Source organism: Coffea arabica, chromosome 1e (genome assembly GCF_036785885.1).
Source record: "Coffea arabica cultivar ET-39 chromosome 1e, Coffea Arabica ET-39 HiFi, whole genome shotgun sequence".
NCBI lineage: Eukaryota > Viridiplantae > Streptophyta > Magnoliopsida > Gentianales > Rubiaceae > Coffea > Coffea arabica.
This window is the reverse complement of record NC_092311.1, coordinates 44,328,659-44,352,768: the sequence shown is the minus strand read 5'-3', so window position 1 is coordinate 44,352,768 and position 24,110 is coordinate 44,328,659. Positions and strand designations below refer to the sequence as shown.

The following is a 24,110-nucleotide window of genomic DNA, read 5'->3' as shown; positions in this document are numbered from 1 at the left end:
TCCAAACAACAGATTTGGAATTGGGGCCCCAATTCCAATTTTAAACCCCAAGGGTTAATCACATTTTATCCCCTTAAAAAATATCCCATTTCTCAGTTTACTGCCTAACCTTTAATTTTGCTCACTTAACCCCCTTTAGGACAAAATTGCCCTTGAATTATTTTGACTTTTCATTTACCTTGTTTTCTTTTCTTTTATTTCTTTTTCTCTTACTTCTCTATTTAATTCTTCATCTTTCCCACAAAATCTTCACCTTAATAATTGAAATTAAAAAAGAGGAATTGCATAGATCTATCTTCTCCTTAAATGATTAAAAAAATATTCAAATCACTTTCCTAAAATACAATTTTTTTAACCTTTCAATTCTTTTAATTTTGGGTTTCCCTCTTTCCTTTCTTGTTTCTCATTTTATTCTTAAGAAAATATCATAAGATGAAATTATTTTCCTTTCTTTTATTTCTTTTCTCTTTCATCCTTCCCAATAAAAATTTCATTTCAACGAAAATTTTTGTTTTGAGTTTGTAATTGCATATTTTTGGGTGAAGATTTAAAAGGTATCAAAAATTAATTTTAATTTTTTGTATGATGCTAAGTGTCACAAATTTCAATTGATGATTATTAATCAGGTCACAATTTCATCTTAAGATATTTTCTTGGTAATAAAATGAGAAACTAGAAAGGAAAGAGGAAAACCCAAAACTAAAAGAATTGAAAGGCTAAAAAAATTGTATTTTAGGAAAGTGATTTGAATATTTTTTTAATCATTTAAGGAGAAGATAGATATCTACAATTCCTCTTTTTTAATTTCAATCATTAACGTGAAGATTTTTGTGGGAAAGAGGAAGCATTAAATAAAGAAGTAAGAGAAAAAGAAAGGAAAACAAGGAAAACAAGGTAAATGAAAAGTCAAAATAATGCAAGGGCAATTTTGTCCTAAAGGGGGTTAAGTGAGTAAAATTAAAGATTATGAGATAAATTAAGAAATGGAGTATTCTTTAAGGGGATAAAATGTGATTAACCCAAACCCCAATTCCATGGAAAGCCAAACATACCCTAAACGTTTTTCCTTTTTCTGTAATGCCAAGTATACCAGTAAGGTTGGACTTAAAGTGAATGAAGCATAATCTGTTATATCTTTTCCTAAAACAAATTAATACTAATAATAACGTGGTAAACTAATTATGATGAAGTATCCAACAAGCAACAAAAGAAAATCTGCAATCTTCATGTTAGTATCAATCATTAGCCTATTAAATGTCATGTCTCCAGAAATCTCCAAATAGGCAATAGTTCTTGCAACCATGATTGTGAAGGCTCCAACAACAACATTCTAGTGCCACGGTGGAGAATCCATTTAATCAAACAATACACAATTGTTCAATGGTTATTGCTGCTAGTTAAGTTGCCGAATTTCGAAAGAAAGAAAGAATATGAGGTGCCATTTTATCCATTAATAATTTCTGTTTTGTATAGTTTCTTTCAGTTAAAAAATAATCTCTTGTCTGAACAACTAAAACCAAAAAAAGAAAAAAAAAAGCAATCAGTGTTTGGACAAGTTACATTATTGAAGTCTTTTTTAAAGGTTAATGCCTCGGGACTTAGAGGCTATGGGCTTCAATTCCCTTTTCTGATCCTCACTTCTTAATTTCTATCCTTTCCCTGCAAAAAAAAAATTTTTAAAAAGTCTTTTCTAAATAATATCTTGAATTCATTGGTTATAACTGAAGCTATGTAAAATTTTGAGCTTTATAATCTCTCTCTTTTTTCTTTTCTATTTTGTATTGAAGCTTTACAATTTGAGTTGTTGTAACAGTCTCACTTCCCCCTAAAGTGTACCCAAAGGTTTGGCGGACCGCCTGTCTAACTCTCGCCAAAACTCAGTCACGTATCATGAAAATTTACAAATAAAATCCTCAATAACAAAATTTAAATACAACATTTAACATATACACTCATGGACCTCCAACATCCAAATGATCTATAAATACAACCAAAGAATCAGACTTACAAAAAAATCAAACCAAACAAACTGGCTAGACATTTATGAAGTACTCGCTCGAACAACTAACAATCTTAGAAGAAATCGAGACCTTCCTCAATTCAACCTCTCATGTTCTCATCCCTGTAAGGAAAATAAATGGTGTGGAATGAGTTAAAAACCCAGTGAGATTCCAAGTAACCAAGCAGGTAAAATAAGAGACAAGATAGCATACCCAAATATCAAGAAACAAGTCAAATTCAAATAGATCATGACTCAATATATAGTTAAACAAGTAGTCAGATAGATCATACAAAAGTGTATAGTAAAGAACAAATTCATGGCAAAGGATATAGGTTACTCTCAGGAGCAAGTTCCACAGTAGCTTGATCAAGGTCCGTTGACTCTCCATCAACCACGAAAGTATAATGTTCGTCGATCTCCTCAATCAAACTCTTGCTGGCTCGATTCGACCAGATTGGACTTATAATTCCAGATATTCAGTAATTCAGGATCTGGCTTATAACCCCCAAGTATTCAGATAATTAAGATTGAAGTCGTTGGCTGTTATCTAAAACTCACACAGTAAATGATTGGAGATGTTAGTTGTCACTTAACGTTCCATATTCAGAAATATCAGTGTTCAAGTAATGAATTCTGGTCAGGAATAAACAAGTTAGGAACTTGTCCTTTACCCGAAATTTTCCAACTTACCCGACTGCTCTGAGATTGGTCTAAAGCAAGAGGTCCAACGAGGGCTCAATTCAACCTTTACCGACCTACATTAACGCATACGCATGAGTAATCCTAGTTTCCACTTACTCGACGTCTCGGATAGGGTTCAAGGCCCAGTTCAACCACTATAAGAGATATGTAGTTGGTCTACAATTCAACCGCTATAAGAGCGTAGTAGCCGGTCTACTATTCAACCACTATAAGAGAAATATACCCGGTCTACAGTTCAACCGCTGCAAAGGTAATGCAGCCGGTCTACAACTATGCACATAAACATGCAAGTCCACACGCATGATTGATTAATTCAAATTCATGGAGGTCGAGCGCGAATAAAGACACATTCGCCTCGCCATAATCAACTCACAAGTAATGTCCAGCATATCATGTTTCAAGCATTTTATGTATTTCAAGTCAATAGACAGGTCATATACAAATCAAGTTACTTGTTCATGCGTAAATGAGATATCAAATGTTTAGTTAAGTCAAGTCAATTGAGTGTACATAAGAGCACACTCATCTAAACAGGTTCAAGTCACAAATAAGTTCAGCATATCATGTTTCAAGTATTTCAAGTATTTCAAGTCCAAACACTTGAAATCAGGTGGTTAAGAACCCTGATCAAACAAGAAAATTGGAAGAAAGTTGCAGAAATCAGAAATTTTCTCAGTAAATTTGACAACAAATCCGGCCAGATATTGGCCGGATTGACAGGGGAAAACTTAAAAATTTTGAAGCTCACTGCCTCAAATCTGGCCAAAAATTGGCCGGATTCTAGCCACATTTCAATTATAACAACCTAACAGAATATCAAAAGTTAATCGAGTTAAGTCAAGTGCGATAAAATACACACTTGCCTATAAGACGATAAATCAAGTACTTAGCAACTTCTAACAACAATGAGCATGTAATACACAGTTGGAACACTCACCAATCAATTGCAACCCTTCACTTTAACCCTGGTTCGTCCTCTTGAACTCTCTCGAGTCCTGTGGTTATATACTATATTAAAAGATTAGCAATACAAATCCAAAATACATGAAGAACTTAAGGTTTTCAAAACTTCATTTTCTTTCATTTAAATCTCAATTCCACTCATAAACAAAACTCAAAATAGTTTATCAACTCCAATCCTAAAGTTGGAAATGAAAGTAGGAACAGTTCTAGGAAAACAGAATTTTTTCAGTTTTGCTCAATACTATTTGAAAAATTATATCTCAAGCTTCTTAAATTCAAAATTTATAAACTTTATACTGTCGGGAAATAGACACAAAGGATTATAATTTCCCAGAAGACACCTTTGTATGATTCAGACAATAAGTCAGTCAAATTTTAACCTAAAGTTGCTGCTTCATCCAATCAAAAGACAGAACAGGTATGCAAATTCAGTCAATTTTGAAAAATCATAGATATTAATAGGAATTGAGAAAAATTATAAATTTTCACGGTAGAAATTACTCTGAATCTAGTTTCAAACGCAATAAACAAAACTCAATTCTGATTTTTTTACACCAAAATATAACAGATTTTCTAAGACTGCCTAAGATTTCCTGTGGACAAATTTTCAGCAGCACTTCCTTTGTATTTACCAATTTTTTCAGTCAATTCAAGGCTTCATTCTCACTACAAAACAACCTCAAATCAAGCATATACATACCAGGCGGCCAACTCATTAAATCAAGTGTATATATAGCATATAACTATCACCTACTCAAGCTAGAAAATGAAACCCTAAACCGAAATTTATAATCACAAGCTGAAATTTTCTTTTGGCAAGTCAAACTAGCATGTAAAAACTAGATATTTCAAATAGTAAAGCTATCAAACCATGGCTAACCCTTAAGCATCATATATGGGCAGAATTTTCATCATAAAAATTGAAAATTTCCACATCACTACTTCAAACCATGAAATATCTCATAAAACTACTAAAAATTGAAACCCTAAACCACTAGTTGACCAATATACGAAGTAGAGGAAAGTTTCTTGTCAAAGTTACCTTGTACCTCCAAGAAAGATGGAAGCTTAGTGTTTTTTCCTCCAAAGTTTCTCCACTCAAGCCCTTAATCTTCCCTAGTGACCAACTTTTATGGAGTAATTTACAAAATTTATGGTTGGAACTCAAGATTCAAGCGAGAAAGTGGGGTGGAAGATGAAGTTCCCTCTTGTTTTTCCCTCTCAAAATTTCGGCCAAGCAAGGAGCAAAATGAAGAAACTTTTGGTCAAATTTGGTTTTAGTAAAGTTAAGTAAAGTTTGGTCAAATTCCAACTTCCAAAGGTTTCATGACACTTCGCTCTCCTAGAGTTTAATCTCATCTTTTTGTCTTCCAAAACTAATTTCTCTAGCTAACTTCTAATTATTCCTTAGCACCTTATAAAATAACATCCCTTTATGCAAATTTCACATAGTCGTCAAAATTTTATCGCATTTGCCGCACTAGCAGGTCTCGCGTCTATAATGCGCTACAAACTTAACATAAACTAACTTATACCAAGAAAAATGATTTACAAACTTGACTCACTTATAAAAATATTTAGGAAATTAAAGTAATAGAGTAAAGTAAAGAAAATGTACTCAAAGAAATAAGATAAAATAAAGATAATTTTTTGGTCCTCACAGTTGTCTCTTTTTTTTAAATATTTCCAAATAGCAAAAGAAATTTTTTTTAGGAAATTGGTAGAAATTTATTAAAAAGATGTACAAAAGGCAATGGTAAGACATAATACTATGGAAACTCAGTGGATACATCAGCTAGACAAGCTACGTAAAATTATCCAAATAGCAAAGTATATAAACTATAATTCTTTTTGCAGTTATGATCTCGAAAAATCACTAATCAATTTTTCCAAAAACCTCTGTTTAGGTTTAAAAAAACACAATATAGAAGAAAAAAGATTCATAAAGAGTAGTTATTTTCCTTTATTCCCCGATTTCTTATAATTAAATTTAGCAATCTGATTGAACCAATCCATTCTCTATTTTTTCTTTTTTCTTTTTTGTCAACTTTTAGTGTCAACTTTTAGTGTGTATATATATATATATATATATATATATATATGTTTCAATGGTTAAATACTCAAATTCAAAAATTTATTTTCTCCTACTTTTTCCCTTTTCACATGTAGATGAAGATGATAGGAAAAAAAAAAGATAGTGTAACTTTCTTTAATTCAAAGTATTGGACTAATATAGTCAAAATCCAAAAGATAAAAAAAAAACTTGGAATGAACTAAAAATCTAGCCAAATGAAGGAAAGAATTATTAAATACTACAACAATGAAAATATGAATTAAAGAAATGTTTTTAACACTAGTAGTAATTAATAAGGCTAAAAGATGAACGAATAACAAACTAATAGTAATTAATAAATTAATACTCGAGTTGTTTGTCAACTAATCAAACCAAATTTCAGTAGCATTTTATATTTCATATTTTAAAACTCCATAAAAAGTTCATTCGAGAGTTAAATTTGAATAAAATTTCAAATTCATTAAAAATAATACAAATTAAATTGGAACAAAATTTCAAATTTGTTAAAAATAATCAAACAAATAAATAAGTTAAACTTGAACAAAGTTTCAAAATGATCAAACAAATTTGAACAAAAATGTTCGATTTGATTAGACACGTTTTCATCCTGATAATTAATCCTACTAACAAAAATTTTGATATGTGAAAATAGAAAAAACTCTTTAAAATAATCAAACAAATAAATAAGTTAAAGTTGAACAAAAATTTAAAATAATCAAATAAATTTAAATAATAATATTTGATTTGATTAGACACATATACACCCTATTAATTAAATTTTTTTTGAAGGAACCCGATTAATTAATCCTACTAACGACAGCTTGACATGAGAAAATAGAGAAAAAAAAAGTGCTGGAAAATAGAGAAGGTGGCAAGGCGGAAATGGAATAGAAGAGGGACGGAATTCAACGACTTTGCGGTTGTCCAAAGCCTTAACCCCAACCCCAAGTCTTCAACTTTTCTCGTCCGTGACCAAAAAACTCAATTTCAATATGTTTGCTTTTACTCCTTTGTTCTAGGTTTAATTCTTAATTCCTATCCAAATAAATTAACTTATATTCGTGGGAAATAGTAGAATTTACCATATAAGAATATATAGCGAGAGAAATGAAGCCCATAAGGCTGCCGGAGCCGCCGGCAAGTCCACGGGCGATAGGCGGAGGCGTTGGCGGCATCACGGATATATTCGACGCCGGAGTCAGCGTCATCAGGCGGGCCGTTGTGATTGGTAACGGCTTCCCGGCTTCGGAGAATCAAAGCCTCGGCTTAGTTCATGCCCTCGGCCTCTCCAGCCACCATACTCTCTATGTCGGTTCTCATTTCTTCTTCACTTTTGTTTTTAGAAATTTTTTTTGGGGCATGGAATTTAGATTTTCGAGGTGTAAAATGTTAAAATGGAGTTTAAAGTTTCAGTTTTTTTGATCATGTACTATGATTGATGCTAATTTTTCTTATTTTTTGTCCTTTGGATCTTTCAAGTTTCAGTTAATTTTGATTTTAAGATGAGCATCTTCGGAAGCTGTGTTGGGGGGTTTTACTGAGATTGGTAGCAGGTGTTTGTTGGAAAATGTGAGGATTTAGCTCAAATTATATAGAAACTAAATAAAATTGCAATCTTACCGTGAATAGGTGAAGATGTTAAAATAGGCTAAGCAATGTAGCATGGGATTAATGTTGACAAAGCTGGTCAATATTACCTCTGGGGTAGCTTATTAGAATATAGTGCCTTTAAAAGCAAAAAAAAAACTTTGTACTTGTTGTAGTTTAGATTTTAGGAGTTAGGAGCTTCGGGTCAAGAATTTCGCATGGTTTGATGGAAACTAGGCATGTTGGATTTGGTCATTTTGGAAAAATCGAAATGAGTCTGGTTGTAACCATGTGTTGCTGAGTAGCCTTTAGTTTTTTGCAAGTTTGTACAGACCTAGTGGGATTAGTTGTTGCTTCTGATGTGTAATTTGTCAAATATGCAGCGGGTCACAAGGCCAAGAGGGGGGATCAATGAGTGGCTACATTGGCTTCCAGTCTCTGTCCATAAAAAGTTGTATATCATCATCACTCAGATTTATGGTTATTCTCGGATATTATTTGCTGGCAGAGGGAAAAAGCTAATGCCTCTGCCTTCAGAAAATGGTTTCAGTGCTGGTTTGTCATCTGTTCTAGAAGCTGATGTCAAGAATATAGTTACTATGGCTCGTCAAACTTTTGAGAAGTAAGACCGTCCCCCTGAAATCAATTAAATTATGTATTCATTTTAGATAGCATTTTTTACTCGATTCCTTTCATGCGTAAATTGGTCTTGTTTCCTGGTGAAAATGGTTTCTGATCTGTAGTAATAGCTAATAACATAATAACTTGATTGGACATGGATGTGGCTGTTAGCTTCCATATCACTTTAGCAAATAAGAGTCTGTAAGTCACTTGAATGCATTGAGGTGCATATGCTGTAGGTATATCTACCTGGCTCCTGCTCATTCATTCTGTTATCATCCGATTTGTTCAGTGACTATCATCCTCCATTTCCTGTGGATAACATGATACAGAATCTTGAATAGTCCAATTAAATGGAAGCCTTTACTTGATCATGTTTCTTAAGGGCATTAATACCAGTATCTTCTCACAACTGATAAATTTTATTCACATGTTTCTATTTATTTGTCTGTCTCGATCTGAAAGCAGATTTTTTTGGGTGTGCATAGAATGTAGAAAATCTAGAATTTGGCACCTCATGTGTTTTGTGCTGCCTAAATGTAATTCTCACTTGCTTGTTTCCAGGGAAGGTCCATTACTAGTGGTGGCATGTGGTAGAGATACTATTTCAATCGCAAGCTCGATAAGACGATTGGCATCTGATAATGTATTTGTTGTCCAGGTACGTGAGAATTTTAATTTTTGACAAGCTGCCATCTGATCATTATATCTTGGCTTTATAAATTCTTTAGGTTAAAATGATGAAGTTGACAACTTGAGGCATTTTGTAATTTGATTCTCTGGTGATTTAATTTGAATCTGATGTCCTCGAGGTCTTCAAATGTCGCCCTTAATATTTTTTAGTGGTGCTTATCTGTGCTAGAAATTTATTGGGTGTTCCAATGCTCACATATACTTGGGCCTTCAGAATTTTTTGTAATTGAAAATGTATTTTCCCAAGAGAATGATGCATAGAATTGTGTCATACATATAGTTTTCTCTTCAGAATATTACTTGTCTCTGTCTCTATCCTCCTGCTTCCTGTATGAAATTGAAAAGCAAATTGTAAATTTAGTAGCTTTCACGGGTTCTGGCTTTGAGTGAGATTTATTGATTTACTTTATAATCTTCATAGTTGTACATAAGCTGATTTTCTACATCTTGTAGTTATATCTGTTGCCATTTCCCTTTGTCTTTGTTTCAATCTTTTTTGACTTGTCCTTGTGTCAATTCTATTGGTCTAACTTAAATATTTTGGAATACAAACCATTTTTCTGTTGCAGAACACTTTGTTTCATCAGGATTATCTTGTCAACATATCATTTCTACTTCTGTTCTTGTGGTGTTCAACCTTGTTTTCTGTCCCTTGCACTGTTTTGATAATAGATTAATGTTTGCTTTTACCATCATCTTGAGGCTAACCACTATCAGAATTATGACTAATAATTTGGTTACAGATTCAGCATCCAAGGTCCCGTTTGGAAAGATTTGACCTGGTGATCACCCCTCAGCACGACTACTATCCCCTGACTCCTCGGGCCCAGGAGCAGGTTCCCCGGTTTCTACGGAGGTGGATAACTCCACGTGAACCTCCGGATAGGCATGTTGTATGTATTCTGTCTATTGAAATAATTTTATCAACTGGGAATAAACTACTTTAAAGAGTTTGAAGTGTGTCCACTGATATATGCCCCACAATATCAGGTCCTAACAACAGGAGCTCTTCATCAAGTTGATTCTGCTGCTCTTCGTAGTGCAGCTAGTGCTTGGCATGATGAGTTTGCGCCTTTAGCAAAGCCATTACTTGTAGTTAACATTGGAGGGCCTACAAGTAACTTTCTTACATTTTCACATCCTTGATATTTCTACGTTCTGTTTGGTTTTTGTCTCTTCCGTTAAAAGTTTCTGTTGGCTTCGTATTATATCAAGGGGATTGGTAGGTGATTGTGTTGGTATGAGGAGATAGAGAGAGGGAAGGGAGAGAAAGAGATTTGTATCAAAGGAGTTAGGAGCTTAGTTTATGTAGGGTGTGCTTTCGTGTTATCAAAATATGGTGTGTTAGGTGTTAATTATGAAATTACATTGTAAAACATGGCATTAGCAGACATTTGTATCAACAGATTTTGTCACTCCAGGTTCAGTACAGTACTAAATATCTGAAAATATGTTCTGCTGGTTTATTACACTTCTGCTGTCAAGAATCTTTTACACTTCTATTGCTGAAGCTTTTGGCTGGCCCAACACCCAGTAGTTCAGGCTACTTGTTATCTATTAGTTCCTGATATTCAGAGTGATTGACATGACAACCTTATAGTAGTTGGACATGTCTTGCATGAGTGGAAATTAGGTCTTGTTGGCATATCTTCCAATTCATGCAAGACAATTTCCAACCATGCTTCTTGGGGCATGTAGATGTCTTCTGAGCCTATATAATTGATAAATCAATTAGAGAAATTAGAATTTGAATTAAAATATTCTTCATAATCTCGGATTAGTATGTTTTCGAGATTTCTTTTATGCTTCCCTCACCCATTTCTAGCTCTTTTATGTTTTTGACATTTCTCTAATAATTTTTACCTTTTTCACTTTTGTATCTGCTTCCCAAGCCACTAGTTGTTTCTATTTGAGAGTAATAGCATATGCTGGATTTCGATTAGGGTATTGTCGTTACGGTGGGGACCTTGCAAAGCAGCTGACTGCCTCTTTACACAATGTTCTTGCAAGCTGTGGGAGTGTAAGAATTTCTTTCTCAAGAAGGACACCTGAAAAGGTATCTAGAATAAGCGTCCCTTGTTTTTAACATAATAGAAGAAGTTTATAATTGACTCCATGCTTTTTCTGGTGTCTGTTGTTGAAAGATTTCCAATATTGTGGCAAAAGAATTTGGAACTCATCCAAAAATAAACATATGGAATGGTGAAGGTAAACTTCCCCTGGTTTCTTTTTAGAGTAGCTGGAGACATATAAAGAAGGGAATCTGATTGTGATTACTGTGTAATCCTTTGTAGAGCCAAATCCACACATGGGGCATCTAGCTTGGGCTGATGCATTCATCATCACAGCAGACTCAGTTAGTATGCTAAGTGAAGCTTGCAGCACTGGGTATGTTTGAGGAGAATCTTAATGGTTATTGAAACTTGGAGTTTGCTGCTGTTTCAACTTCTTTACATATATATATATATGTATGTATGTATGTATGTATGTATGAATATGTTTGCGTATATGTATACACACTACAATGTCAATTTGTAAATATTGCTTGACTTTTTGCAGAAAGCCAGTATATGTAATTGGTGCTGAGCGCTGTACCTGGAAGTTTGTGGAGTTCCACAAAACTCTGAGGGAAAGAGGCCTGGTTCGCCCCTTTACAGGTCTTGAAGATGTAAGTACAGAAGCATGATAACCATCTGAGAAGACTCATGTTTTTGGATGTTTTGTAATGCATCTTTGACAGCACCTTATTTATTCTACTACTTGGGGTAACTGTAAGCTGTTGCCTTTTAGCCTTAAGTTGATTCCTTTTCTTTGGGCTGGCTAGAGGAATGACTCTTATTAGAGATGTATCTGCCAAAGCCACCCCGATGTGTATTTTCTTGTTTAGAAAGATATTTTTTGTGGGGTATCTGAAATCTTTCTAAACTTGAGATTTGTGGAAATTCACGAAGGCAGCACTTTGTGCTCAGTCGAAGAGTGGTTTTCTGGTTCTCAAAATTTTCACATCTATTTAATCAATTAATGGTTGAGCTTATTTACTCAATGAGCAGTTTTCTAGTTTTCAAAATTTTCACATACATGTACTTAATTAATGGTTGTGCCTATTTACTCGAGTAGTTTTCTGGTTCTAAAAATTTTCATATCTATTTATTCAATTAATGGTTATGAAAGTAATGTCTTTTTGTGCTGCCGAATCTTACCTCTTATCTGCTCTTTTTAAAACCTTGAATTGAGTGAACTTCATTTGCCTATGCCTGTGCCTTATCAGCTTCTAAATTATCCTGAAAGTAAAAAATCATATGTTTGAGTGCTGCTGTCTACTATATGTTCAAAATGTGAGGTTTAAGTTACCTACGGTTTGAATATTGGTTGAGCTTATTTACTCAATGAGCAGTTTTCTAGTTTTCAAAATTTTCACATACATGTACTTAATTAATGGTTGTGCCTATTTACTCAAGAGTAGTTTTCTGGTTCTAAAAATTTTCATATCTATTTATTCAATTAATGGTGTTATGAAAGTAATGTCTTTTTGTGCTGCCGAATCTTACCACTTATCTGCTCTTTTTAAAACCTTGAATTGAGTGAACTTCATTTGCCTATGCCTGTACCTCATCAGCTTCTAAATTATCCTGAAAGTAAAAAATCATATGTTTGAGTGCTGCTGTCTACTTAAATTGTTCTGTGGTCAACTTTTCAACATGCAGATGTCAGAAAGCTGGAGTTATCCTCCTCTGAATGACACTGCTGATGCAGCCAGCCGGGTACACCAAGCACTCACTGAGCGTGGATGGGCATTGCGACCATAGAAATGTTAGTTCTTCTGTTGTTACGATCTGTTTCAATTATATGTAACTTCTGCCAATACAAAGCTGATGTTTTTTGTAACTCCAGTTCGTTCCAAATTATAGCCAGGTAGAGAATATCTTTGTAAGTACTGTTGGCCTATTCTTTTCCCTTCGGGGGTTTTGGTATATATAGAATAAGTTTGATTGCTACACGGCTTGTAGAATGGAATGTTATGCTAGTTCTTCTCTTGCCCTATTGTCATAACAGAAGCTACTATTCTCTCTTTAAAGGGCATGAGTTTTCAGCATGGAAGTCTCTTCCTCATTGTGCCTTCTGATGCCAGTTTTTATTAATTTGAATTCCAATTTTTCCCGTCGCATTCCCCGAACAAAGGTACTTTCCGATGGAAGTCATTATGCAATTTGCACAAATTTGTAATAACGTACTGCTGTAATGCCAATATGTGTTTTTTGAGACATTACTACTTATTCTGTGGATGCATTGCAGTTGCTGGCCAATTATGAACTTTTAGTTTCTGATATTGAGAATGATTGTTGATGAATAGCTTTAGCTATTCTTACACACGTTTCAACGCTGTAATTTCATTTCTAGAACACCTGAGGCTGGCTGGGAATTGAGTTAAAAAGCATCGCCGGAAGTTTTAATGTCCAAGCTAGTTTCAAATGGTTGAAATGGTGGTTTTACTGAAGCCATGAAGCATTTGATGATGAGAATTTAGAAATTGTAGCATATCTGCTCCATTAAATATATAGTTTCGGTTAATGTGCTTAACAGCTCAAGTTCCTTCTTGTTGCCTCTTTTGGGTAGGAATCATGCTTCAAAGTCGAAGCCGTGGCCCGGACTGTTTCATATCGGTCTCGGCATATTGATCGTGATCTCGACAAGACGTAAATTTTTAAAATATCTATTACTCTTAAAAATGTAAAAAATATGATAAACAAAAATAATAAAAAAATTAGCAATAATAATAAAAATTCAAGTTGATTCCGGATGATTTGGTGCGATTCGGCTGTTTTCATCCGTTTTAGAGACATCTCGATCGAGTTTTCGGTGATTCGGTCAAGTTTTCGGTGATTTATTATTTTGGAATCATCTCGTCCCGATATCGGATCGAAAAAATCCGTTCCGGTGACGACTCGGCTGCAACATAGGAATTGATGTACTTGCCTGTTTTTCGGCTTATACTTTTGAGATCATTCTCCCAAAAATGTTTTTGTTATGACAGCAAAGTGTTAACTCGCTCAAGGTTCACCTGGCTATAAATCTTTTCGCCAAAATTTAGGATGCTTTTACAGCACCAAGAAAGGAACGAAAAATGTGAAAGCAACAAAAAGCTGTCTATTGGCTTTCATGGATTTGGCGATTCATTCAATCATCAGTGATTTAAACATAATGGGAATAAGAGGATTATTTTAGTACTATTGTTAATTTTCAGCATGATCTCCATTATCACGAGCACTTTTTTTTTCCCAATCTGCAGCTGCAATAGTTCTAGATGCCATTTGCCATTCAGTCGAGTGACATTGCCTAAATGTTATATCAAGAAATTTTTGCGGTAGATATGGTAGCCATCAAATGTGACTTCTCCTATTAGTCTAACCTAATCCTCAAAGGCAGCAAAATGGTTATAACCTAATCCATTTGATTGCGAAGCTAATTCGTATAATCTAAATTTACAGGGTTTTTTGTAAAATTGAAAGAGTTAAGAGGGTTTGTGTTGTACCTCAGCACGTTATTATATGCACTTTTCTTGACATGAGAATTCGATGTATAGAATTGCTTCTGCTTTTCAATGCGTTCAATAATAACCCCAAAGCGTGGCAGATGACCTAACATTTGATCTGCATCTATTCATCATATGATCTGCATCTTACGTGAAATAACAACAATACATAATTTCTTTGATCTTCTGCAACAGTCTAATTTCTTTGAAAAATTCAGTTCTTCAGTTCTTGTTCTATACTGAGGATCATACTAGATAAAGGTTCCCTTTCCTGGTGCTTTTGCTCTTTTTTATGGTCTGAGTAAACCAATCAAGTATTTGCATTTTAATCATCTAATTGTTTTCCCTCTGTGGAGCAAGTGATGCAACAACTCTCCTATCTACATTGTATATTATTCCACCCATACAAGTAATCCAAGTTTGTTAATTCCTCCATAGTTTGTTAATGCCAGAACTAATCCATTAGCTGTTCTCCTTTGTCTGGTGGTACTATATATTAGACCACCAATCCTCCTTTTTATCATAACAAGCTTAATTTCATTTCTCCCCTGGCACAGTTGTTCAGTCAAATACATCTTCTCATTACCTTCAATTCCAATGGAGCCAAGTCACTCAACCAAGAGCAACCCTGAAACAGCGATCCTTATTGACTCCAAATCTGCCAAAGGTAAATCTACTGCTGCTCCTGCCGCAATTACGGCTACAACAAAAGCTACACCTTACAGGAAAGGAGGATGGAAGAGAGGGGTCGCGATTTTCGACTTCATTTTGAGGCTTTGTGCCCTCATTGCTACCTTAACTGCCACCATTACTATGGGAACTACTGATCAGACACTCCCTTTTTTCACACAATTCTTCCAGTTTCAAGCAAGCTATGATGACCTTCCAGCTTTCTCGTACTGCATCATTCATTGCTTCTATTGTTCTTCAGTGACTATGAATTTCTTGAATTTACTGATATCCCACTTAACAACATCAAATTATACATTATGTCATGATAAAAAATATGCCAAAACTTTTAAACACAAAATGATTATGCAGATACTTCGTGGTGGCGAATGCAATTGCTAGTGGCTACCTTGTTCTCTCCTTGCCTTTCTCAATCGTCTGCATCGTTCGACCTCATGCAGCCGGAGCAAGATTAGCACTTCTCATCTTTGACACAGTAATATCCGAAAAGCCTTTTGAACTCACTTATCTTCAACTCTTTGGTTCAACAGCTGACAGATCCTGCCTGTATTATTCCAATGCTTCTGCAGATGCTGTTGGCTTTTACCACTGCTGCAGCAGCTTCCGCGGCTGCCATTGTCTATTTGGCTCACAACGGCAATCAAAACGCAAATTGGCTTGCAATTTGTCAGCAGTACACTGATTTTTGTCAGCGCGTAAGCGGGGCTGTGGTGGCCTCATTCATTGCAGCAGTCACCTTCGTATTCCTGGTCGTGCTTTCTGCTGTGGCTCTTCGAAGACGCTAAGCAAAATATGGACTCAGAACTTTCTTCTTGGCTTCAATGTGCATTGTTTTACTAAACTTGTTTCAACCCCTCAATGATTCTTCAGCACAGATGGGAAACTACGTAATATTGTGTGTTTACATTTGATAAATCGAATGCAGTTGTGTACCCTTTTCAGAGTGTATACGTATTCTTCCATTCAGTTAATCAATTTCTTTCTTGTTATATATATGTATATTTATTGATGCAGTTAACTTAGTAGACTAAAGCTTTTCTTTTGTGGTTTTAAAGCATGTAAAATTACTTGTAAAATGAAGGCAGTTCAAGCTTCAAGAGGAAATCCAAAAACTGTTTTTAGCAGAGGATTGATCAGACAAGATAGAAAACCATGGATTGATATATGATGAATAATATTCTTGGAGTCAGATTGCAAGATTGCCACCTTGACTTTAGCGTTGACCAAACCATTATAGAAGACAAATTGCTGTCATCCCATTATGTTGCCACGCTTTATGGAAGTTTAGGAGTAAAAAGTGAAATTGTTTAGGAGTGAAAACTGAAAACAAATTTGAATCCAATGCGGTGTGGGTGTAATTGATGAAGGGTCCGGTCTGTCAAATTGAAGTGTTGCTCAACTTTGTGCAATCATACAATTGTCAGTGCAATATTTGTTGTAAATTAATAAAAGTTCAGTGTAAACTAAATTTGTCGATCCTACAATAAAATTGGTGTAAAAATTACGATTACATTAAAGTTACGTGATGTTACATGAAAAATTATAAACAATTATAACAGTCAGATTGAAGCGTTTAGAACTCAACTTAAGTGACCCGTGATTCATAATTCTACCAGGTAATTTGATGTGAACGACTAACTAAATTACTTAATGCACGAAATCATCAATCCAACTTCATAAAAGTTGATTTTAGTTTAGTCTGCAAATAATTAAACTAAACTTGAACATGATTTTATATTCAACAAAAATTTTTGAGTTCAGCTCTTAAATTCAAACTATTCGAATTCTACTCAAATTTGACTTGATAAAAATTGATTTGAGTTCGATTGGAAAAGTTTGAATATCAATCGAAATTTCATAGTAATACAAAAATATGACCTTGATCATTAGGGTATTAGGATTAACCTATGCGGGCCAATTGTCACGTGGCATTTGGCATTTTTCTCTCCATAAAGATTCATCCTACCAGCCTTTTTTTCCCTTCTCCTTTTTCCCAAAATTTCCACACCCCTTTTTCCATGTCCTATAAAATCCCTCATTTTCCATCTCCACTTTTCCACACATTTATCTTCGCCTCGAAGTTATTATCCTCTTAACGCTTTTTCTCTCTTTCACATTCCAAGAACCCTAGTCTTCACTCAGCACTTGTACTAGCTCAGCTCAGGTGAGTTTTTCCCCTATCTCGGACACTGAGTCAACTGTAGGGTTCCCAATTCAATATTCATCACAGATATTCGTGCTATTACTGTGTCTCTTGATTGGGTCTCTGCTGAGTCTGATTTCCTTTGATTGATTGGAATTTCATTTCCAATTAACTATTTATTTTCAGGGTTAGGATTTTGATTTTCTTGATGATCAGTCTCAAGATTGATGCTTTTTCTTGTCTTTAGATTAAAGCTATCATATCGGTGAATCTGATATTGCGGTTAACGTTTTTGTTCTTTAATTGGAACAGTTGATGATGTGTTCACATCAATTGTCCTTTCCTGGTCAATTTTGTTGGTTTTTTTTCTTATTTTCTTTTTCTTTTGGATTTTGATTGCATGCTTGGTTTGTATGAGATAAAGCCTAGTCGATTACTTACTTTGTTGTCGTCTTTTGGATTTTTTTGGATTGAATTTTATGTTAGTTTGTTGTCGTCTTTTGGATTTTTTTTGGATTGAATTTTATGGGTTTGTCATTTGGGTGTACTTCGATTTTGAGGATACATGTGTTCATTGGTTATTATACATTTGATTGCAGTTTGGGCAATTGGAGTCATATTGAGCTGCAAAATCTTTTTTTTTTGTTCCGGGTAATTTCGACAACTTTACACAAAAGAGGGTTTTGTTATTTGAGATTTAGGAGCTCAAGGTCTCATGAGAATTTTTAGGGGAATGCAGAAAGCCATTTGCGGGGATCAGAGTGAATTGGGCTGTAACAAATCATTCAGCCGTGGAATTGGTGTGACAGCGCCCAAGGCCAGAACACGTGATAAATTCAAATCTAAGTTTTCTTACCTCTAATTCTGGTTGAGTAAAACAGTAATTTGTGCCAGGGTTTCAGTTTATAGAAGAGATTAGAAGATGACTCGAATCTTGGTTCAAAGAGGTTCTGCAGGATCTTCATCGTCCTCCAACCAGAGCAGACCTTCAGCATCAGCATCGGCACCAAGTTGCTCTTCTTCTACGCCAGCTCCAGCCCAGTCGGTGGTTGCTAATAATAACAACAATTATCAAAATCCAGTTGTTTCAGCTGAAAAAGATGATGAATTGGCAATAGAAGCACAAGAAAAGAATGTTGTAGATGATTGTTCTGATATTTCTGGTGCTTTTGAGAGTAAGGGAGTGAGTAATGATGATCTTTCACCAACGAGCTTGGATAGTAATCAGAATGAAGCAGATGAAAAAACTGTTGAAAATGAGTCGCTTCCTAGGGATGATTTTACGAGTACGGGCGATTTGTTAAAAGACTTTGGTGGATTGAGTGTGGTGGAAGAAGAGATTGAGGGCTTGGTTGGAAGTTCATTGCAAATGGTTACGGGAAGCACATATCCACCGCCGCCTCCTGTTCCTCCTCCTAGACCTTCTTCAATGAACTCAAATCTCAGGAGATCTGCATCAGGCACTTCAAGTGCTGTGCGGGTAGGATCATCTAGGAGAACTGCTGGATGGCCAACTGTTTCAACGAGGACTTCGCCAACTGGATCTCGACCATCGTCTCCTCGATCTCACTGTGAAAGTGAAGGTTATAACAGTGCTGATGAGCAAAGTCCTTGCTTTGGATCCTCATATGATGATACAGTAAGTCAAATTTAATTTTAGTACTGAAGTGTGGTTTTGGTTTCTGTATATCTGAGATGTTTTGTAACTAATTCTTAACCCAGAGTCAGTGCCATTCAGTACTCAACTGCTGATGCCAGTTGATTTACTTAAAAAAGGTGTATCCTTACAGCTAAGTGATTATGGAGCTTGCGCTCTAGTATTTCATTTTATGTGTTCTTGGCTTGTAGAAGCGTTAATCCTGTTATAGATTGAAGGTCCACGGACAGCATAAGCTAATGATGTTTCTATCTACATGTTTACTTTGACTAATTGCTGATATAAGATGAGAACTAGTGAAGCAGTCTGTTTTATGATTTCCTTTACGGCGTATCTGATTAATTTTATTCATCAAGTGAATAAAAATGGAAAATAGGTATTGTCTTGATACTTCTTTGATGTCATCATGCTGAATTAGGCAACCTTAATCCTAACTTTAAGAGCCATAGCCAGTTAATGTTATCACTCTGCTTCCTTTGGAAGGTTCCTTAAGACACTGTTAGCCTGGAAGGAGAACAAGGTCATCTATTATATTTGGAGATTTATGATGTCTTTAATGTTGTGAAATTGATATGTAGTGTTTGTGTCAGGAGAGGGAACGACAGTTTGAGATGGATATAAGGCGGGACAAAGGATTGGAAGTTAAGAAAATGCTGGAGGATGGAAACTGCCTCTTTCGTGCTGTTGCTGATCAAGTTTATGGTGACTCTGAATTACACGACTTGGTGCGGCAGATGTGCATCGATTACATGGTATGCTCTAGCATTTGGTTTTCCTTCTTGCATTCAATGTCTGTTTCTTTTGGGATTGTTGAACTACTGGACAGGGACTAGAGTTTTTTTTCTTTGGATATTCTTAGGCAACCCAAATAATGCATTAGCGCTGTTTAGTTGCTGGAGGTTAGGACCAATCTTCCCTACTAATAGCCAGATCTGACTTGTCTCCTGAGAATTGCTTATGTCGCTTCCATATTGGTCGGACATGTATCAACATGCCTGTAAGATCCTGTAAAAGTCTTCTGAATTCTCATGCATCAGTTTTTCTACCCTTGGTCTCTTTTCTGCGCTGTGTAGATGGTCTTTTGCGGCTAATGTCATTCTATCAGCCACTTGGAAGCTGGGCTTATATGCAACTACTATTGTCATTTCCCTGGACAATGCCTTTTACACGCTAAAATGCATGCCTTGAGTTGGACGAGGTTTAATGGGTGCCATCTTTTGTATAAGTTTTGTTGATGACTAAAATGGTTGCTGTATCAGTTTATGTTTGGTTTCCCTTCTATTTACATTGTGTTTTGAGGAATGATGATAGTATAATGAATTGGTCATGTAATAAGAAAGAGCGAGATGCAATGGCTACAGTCTAGAGAATCTCCTAACCGTTGGTTATGAATGAAGGATGGTGTATATCCCTTCTATCATGTATATTTTGGGGTAAAATTACTTAGTTGCCATAGGTTTAAGAAAGGTTTATGTTGATCCCTTAAGGTTTTGAAAAGTGTCATTTGGTTTTGTGGTTGCTCTCTATTTGATCAAACTGTTGACTGGAGATATTCTTATTAGTCTTTGACCTATAGTTGTTCCATGGCCTCCATTTCTCTTCTTTTGTTTACTTTGCTTACTTGTGAAGTATATTACTAGGATAACTTTCTTGCTTCCTCAAATTTCAATTCTTTTCATAGGTGTTTTTCTGTTGTTTTTTAGCACATTCTTTTCTAAGGTTGGTTATGTTCTGACATGTGGGTATATAGGTGTTATTCTTATTAAGATGTTTCTGGAGTTCGTTTCTTACTCTAGTAGATACTCAGATATACTAATTTATGGTGAATTTGAGTGAGTAGTTAGGAATATTGTTTTGCTTATATACAATAACCTAGTACTTCAGTAGAGTTCTATAAACGTCAGAACTGATCCAAGTTAGGCTTTGGAAGCGAAGTACTCTTCCCAATGTGAAGGTTGCAAATCATTTTATGTGTTGATTTGCATATGGTGGATGGTGTAATGATGTTTAATTTTCTATTCGGTTTCTCTTAAAACTTCATTGGCAAGTATGTCATTTTGAGCTGTTTTTACTCGTGTACCTTTTAACTTATATTATCATTCGATCCCAATTAAAAGTTTGTGTTGAATATCTTCAATTCATTTATATTTTCCTAGGAACGAGAAAGGGACCACTTCTCACAGTTCATAACAGAGGGTTTTACTTCCTATTGCAAGAGAAAAAGAAGAGATAAGGTATGCCTATCAGATCATTTTTTGCTTTATTTGGTGCTTTCTTTTGGAAGGGGTTTCTATCTGTTTGAGATTGCTGTGCTTTTCCTCTGCTACTTGTTTTTGGTGTAGTGAAAGGACTTGTCATAAGGGAGATGATTTTGGATTTATCCTTGTTAACTATACATAAGTAGTTTTGAACAGTAAAAACAGCCATTTTCTCCTTTGAGGGTCTGAGATTCCCATAACTGAAAATGACATTTGTTGGGGGCTGTTTAAGTACTTTCTTCAGTCTTACCAATACCACAATTCACAAAGTCGCTCTATTTGGTGTCAGTTGGATCAATGCCAGCACTATGTATATCCATATGCTACGCATCACTTCTTTTTGGGTCTTAGCAAAACCTTAGCCAGATCCTTGGAATTAATGATTCCCGAGTCCCTGTTCTGGAGTTAAATCCCCAATAATCCACACACATGATCTGTTGCTTTCTAAAAAATGTACTAAATTTTGAGAAATGCTAGTTCTTAGTCTCTTATTCTTTTGTATTCTTTATATTCATTCCCGAACTACTATATGTCTTGTGGGCTTAATTTGGCCAGTCTCCAGTGAGCTATTCCCTTTGAACTTCCCAGAGTTCACTGGTCTATCAATGTCATATTTCTAGTGGTTTGATTTCTAAATAATCTGCCCAAATAACGGGGGACGAAGTATAGATGACTAGTGTCAAATTTCAAGTTGAGTTGAATGTGCCACTTTGTTAGTATGGTGCATGAAAAGCATCTTTGCCATTGCTTTGCTTTGTCTTGACACAATTTGCTTTGTGCGTTATAATTTTACTTTCTTTAAGCAATTTGTCATCCAAAATACATCAGAGTCGGTTATTGACTTATTCTTGGAAAAAAGAGGCTTTAATTTCTGATTTACTTATTATACAGTAGTCTTTTGTTTACTTAATTGAGTATGCATTTTAAAGCTGTCCTTTTTCTTTAATTATTATTCTCATGCCTTTGTGGGATTTGGATGTTAATGCATACTCTCTTTTGGTTTGGTGTTTACAGAAGTTGAAATTTTAGTAGAATAGTGTTTCAATTATCAGTCTGTCAATACATGTCTTAAGCTATAACAACCATCGTTTTACGGATGACTACAATATTAAATGATGAAGGGACAAGGAGGAGCTCTCATTTTGTTGAAATTTGAATGACTCTAATTAAATAAATTGAAGTTGATCAAGGAATCTATTGTTGAAATGGTTGTCCTACTTAACACTTCCACTTTATGTAGGTGTATGGTAACAATGTGGAGATTCAAGCCCTGTCTGAGATGTACAATCGGCCTATTCATATATACTCTTATACTACAGGTGGGTAGGATGAAGGATAAGTCTGTGATTGTATCTGGATTTGAACCTGCTCTTTTGTTAGTCAACTATTTTATTTGAGTATCTGTTGTTTCAGAGCCTATCAATATATTCCATGGAAACTACAACACAGACACTCCTCCAATACGACTCAGTTACCATCATGGGAATCATTACAATTCACTTGTTGATCCCCGCAGATTAACAGTTGGTGCTGGGTTGGGGTTTAGTAGTCTACGCGGGGTAAGTTTGAATCTGAAAACACTAGTCAAAAGTCTGCAGACATTTAAAGAATTTTCTGGAGTGGATGCCATTGATTCAATCTAGAGAATAAATAACTTGAGTTATGGATGTTTTAAGTTTTTTAAGTATTTGCTTCTAATCTAAGGGTTAATTGTGCACCTTGGTCGTGATGGTTAATTCTTACGATTGCTTTCTGTTGACTTTGTTTTACAGACAAATGTTGACAAGGATCAAGTGAAAGCAGCTATCAAAGCACAGCAGGATCAGCAGATTGATAATGTGAGGAGAACGTGGCTGAGTGTATTAGCTCTGTTCATTTTTTTCAGAGGGACATTAGTATCTTAATTTTCATTATGGGTGTACATGTGTTGTTAGGCACTACTTGCTGAAGGACGGTTTTACTCTGATCTTGAACTTACTGAAAAGGAAATTGAACGCATGGTGATGGAAGCTTCTAGGGCTGAGTATCTTTCTAACAACACGTTCAAGCAACAGCTCGGTCATAGAGAATCTTCTACTTCAGGTGCTGAACCATCATCATCTGGAGCCAGTAAGTTTTAACTTTCTTTTGTCCACTTTTTTAGCCTATCTTTCTCAGCCTATCACATATGTGATTGGTTCTCTGTCTGACTTCTGGGTTTCCTAGGCCAAATAAACTGGAAGAGTTTTCCTATACCATTATGTTTTGACCAACTTGTGGAATTAAATATAGGGTCATCTATCAGCGAAACCAAGAAGGAAGGGGGACGTGATTCTGCATTGCCTGAGTGTGTCCTAAGTAGCAGCATGCAGATCGTTCTGTCAATGGGCTTCAGCTATCTGCAGGCAATCGAAGCCTACAGCATATTCGGGGATGATGTGGACTCTATGGTCTATTATCTTTTAGAAACCAGCAGCAGCAGCAGCAGCAGACGCAAAGGCAAGGCTACTGAATGAGGAGGAAGTGTTAAAATGGCATTAGGTGCTAAGTAGAATCTGTTACCTTCTTGGATGATTGTATCTTTGCCTCCGCCTTCTTGAATTGTTTACAGGCCTTCTCCTGATCTTTCTAATAATAAAAAAAATGAGCTGCGTTTAGGGAAAGCATGTAGGCTTCAACTGTGATGGGTGGTAAGGTAGACTTCGATGAATCCTTTGGCTCTCATATGGTGTTAATGACTGGTAGATGCAATGTGTTAAGTTTCATTACCAATTCACTTTGTGTCTAATTTGAAGCACAGTTAAGCAGGAAAAGCTGGAAAGGTTGTGGATGTTTTAGAATAATAATTGTTTCTTAGTAAATGTTGCGTAACGCCGGGGGTGCTATGATTGTTACAACTCCGTGAGGGTCATGATTACCCATGACAAAAATCACAGGAATATCTTATTATGGTAGTGGTGGTGCCTGTATATATACACACAAGTACTTTTATTATCATATAAATTTAGGAAACGGGATGGATGGGTTGGGTTGGGTGATGAAAATGGAGTACCAGTGAAAGGTTCGAGCTCGAGACCTTTCTTTCACTTGCTGTAACAAAAAAAAAAAAATTTAGGAAAGTTGTAGACTCTCAAGATGTGGTAATTAATTTCTAAATGGACCAAAAATTAAAACCTAACGTTTTCATTTCGGTAAATTGAATTTAACTACG

At 35.4% G+C, this 24,110-nt stretch overlaps 3 protein-coding genes across 5 annotated transcripts; all 3 read left to right on the top strand.

Annotated features, from left to right (window-relative positions):
• The first annotated feature begins 6,526 nt into the window (after positions 1-6,526).
• Positions 6,527-12,637, top strand: LOC113705664 (mitochondrial fission protein ELM1). The gene is made up of 10 exons (XM_027227583.2): positions 6,527-7,049; positions 7,712-7,950; positions 8,514-8,610; positions 9,386-9,535; positions 9,633-9,759; positions 10,586-10,698; positions 10,787-10,850; positions 10,937-11,030; positions 11,202-11,310; positions 12,347-12,637. The coding sequence occupies exons 1-10, from the start codon at positions 6,849-6,851 to the stop codon at positions 12,446-12,448; spliced, it is 1,296 nt and encodes a 431-aa protein (XP_027083384.1). The 5' UTR covers positions 6,527-6,848; the 3' UTR covers positions 12,449-12,637.
• Positions 12,638-14,690: 2,053 nt separating this feature from the next.
• On the top strand, positions 14,691-15,855 carry LOC113705655 (casparian strip membrane protein 3-like). Its single transcript, XM_027227576.2, has 3 exons — positions 14,691-15,068; positions 15,214-15,337; positions 15,432-15,855. The coding sequence occupies exons 1-3, from the start codon at positions 14,770-14,772 to the stop codon at positions 15,645-15,647; spliced, it is 639 nt and encodes a 212-aa protein (XP_027083377.1). The 5' UTR covers positions 14,691-14,769; the 3' UTR covers positions 15,648-15,855.
• A 1,031-nt stretch (positions 15,856-16,886) lies between these two features.
• Positions 16,887-23,760, top strand: LOC113705632 (OVARIAN TUMOR DOMAIN-containing deubiquitinating enzyme 6). Of its 3 annotated transcripts, none has more exons than XM_027227567.2 (11): positions 16,887-17,026; positions 17,605-17,656; positions 17,745-17,822; positions 17,908-18,644; positions 19,253-19,414; positions 20,819-20,896; positions 22,161-22,239; positions 22,334-22,479; positions 22,693-22,758; positions 22,855-23,029; positions 23,192-23,760. In XM_027227567.2, the coding sequence occupies exons 4-11, from the start codon at positions 17,928-17,930 to the stop codon at positions 23,413-23,415; spliced, it is 1,647 nt and encodes a 548-aa protein (XP_027083368.1). In that variant the 5' UTR covers positions 16,887-17,026; positions 17,605-17,656; positions 17,745-17,822; positions 17,908-17,927; the 3' UTR covers positions 23,416-23,760. The 3 variants fall into 3 exon arrangements, with proteins under 3 accessions (XP_027083368.1, XP_071913433.1, XP_071913434.1); XM_072057332.1 differs by having other exon boundaries at positions 17,900-18,644; positions 23,192-23,562; XM_072057333.1 differs by lacking the exons at positions 16,887-17,026; positions 17,605-17,656 and having other exon boundaries at positions 17,683-17,822; positions 23,192-23,562.
• Positions 23,761-24,110: the final 350 nt, after the last annotated feature.

What these genes read in the sequence shown, in the direction of transcription:
- LOC113705664 (XM_027227583.2), top strand. Translation starts at nt 6,849, where the DNA reads ATGAAGCCCATAAGGCTGCCGGAGCCGCCGGCAAGTCCACGGGCGATA. An exon ending in CCAGCCACCATACTCTCTAT is followed by an intron (nt 7,050 to 7,711) that starts GTCGGTTCTCAT and finishes TCAAATATGCAG; the next exon opens with CGGGTCACAAGGCCAAGAGG. An exon ending in AGTGAAGCTTGCAGCACTGG is followed by an intron (nt 11,031 to 11,201) that starts GTATGTTTGAGG and finishes GACTTTTTGCAG; the next exon opens with AAAGCCAGTATATGTAATTG.
- LOC113705632 (XM_027227567.2), top strand. Translation starts at nt 17,928, where the DNA reads ATGACTCGAATCTTGGTTCAAAGAGGTTCTGCAGGATCTTCATCGTCC. An exon ending in GATCCTCATATGATGATACA is followed by an intron (nt 18,645 to 19,252) that starts GTAAGTCAAATT and finishes TGTTTGTGTCAG; the next exon opens with GAGAGGGAACGACAGTTTGA. An exon ending in ACCATCATCATCTGGAGCCA is followed by an intron (nt 23,030 to 23,191) that starts GTAAGTTTTAAC and finishes AATTAAATATAG; the next exon opens with GGTCATCTATCAGCGAAACC.
- LOC113705655 (XM_027227576.2), top strand. Translation starts at nt 14,770, where the DNA reads ATGGAGCCAAGTCACTCAACCAAGAGCAACCCTGAAACAGCGATCCTT. An exon ending in GATGACCTTCCAGCTTTCTC is followed by an intron (nt 15,069 to 15,213) that starts GTACTGCATCAT and finishes ATGATTATGCAG; the next exon opens with ATACTTCGTGGTGGCGAATG. An exon ending in CACTTCTCATCTTTGACACA is followed by an intron (nt 15,338 to 15,431) that starts GTAATATCCGAA and finishes ATGCTTCTGCAG; the next exon opens with ATGCTGTTGGCTTTTACCAC.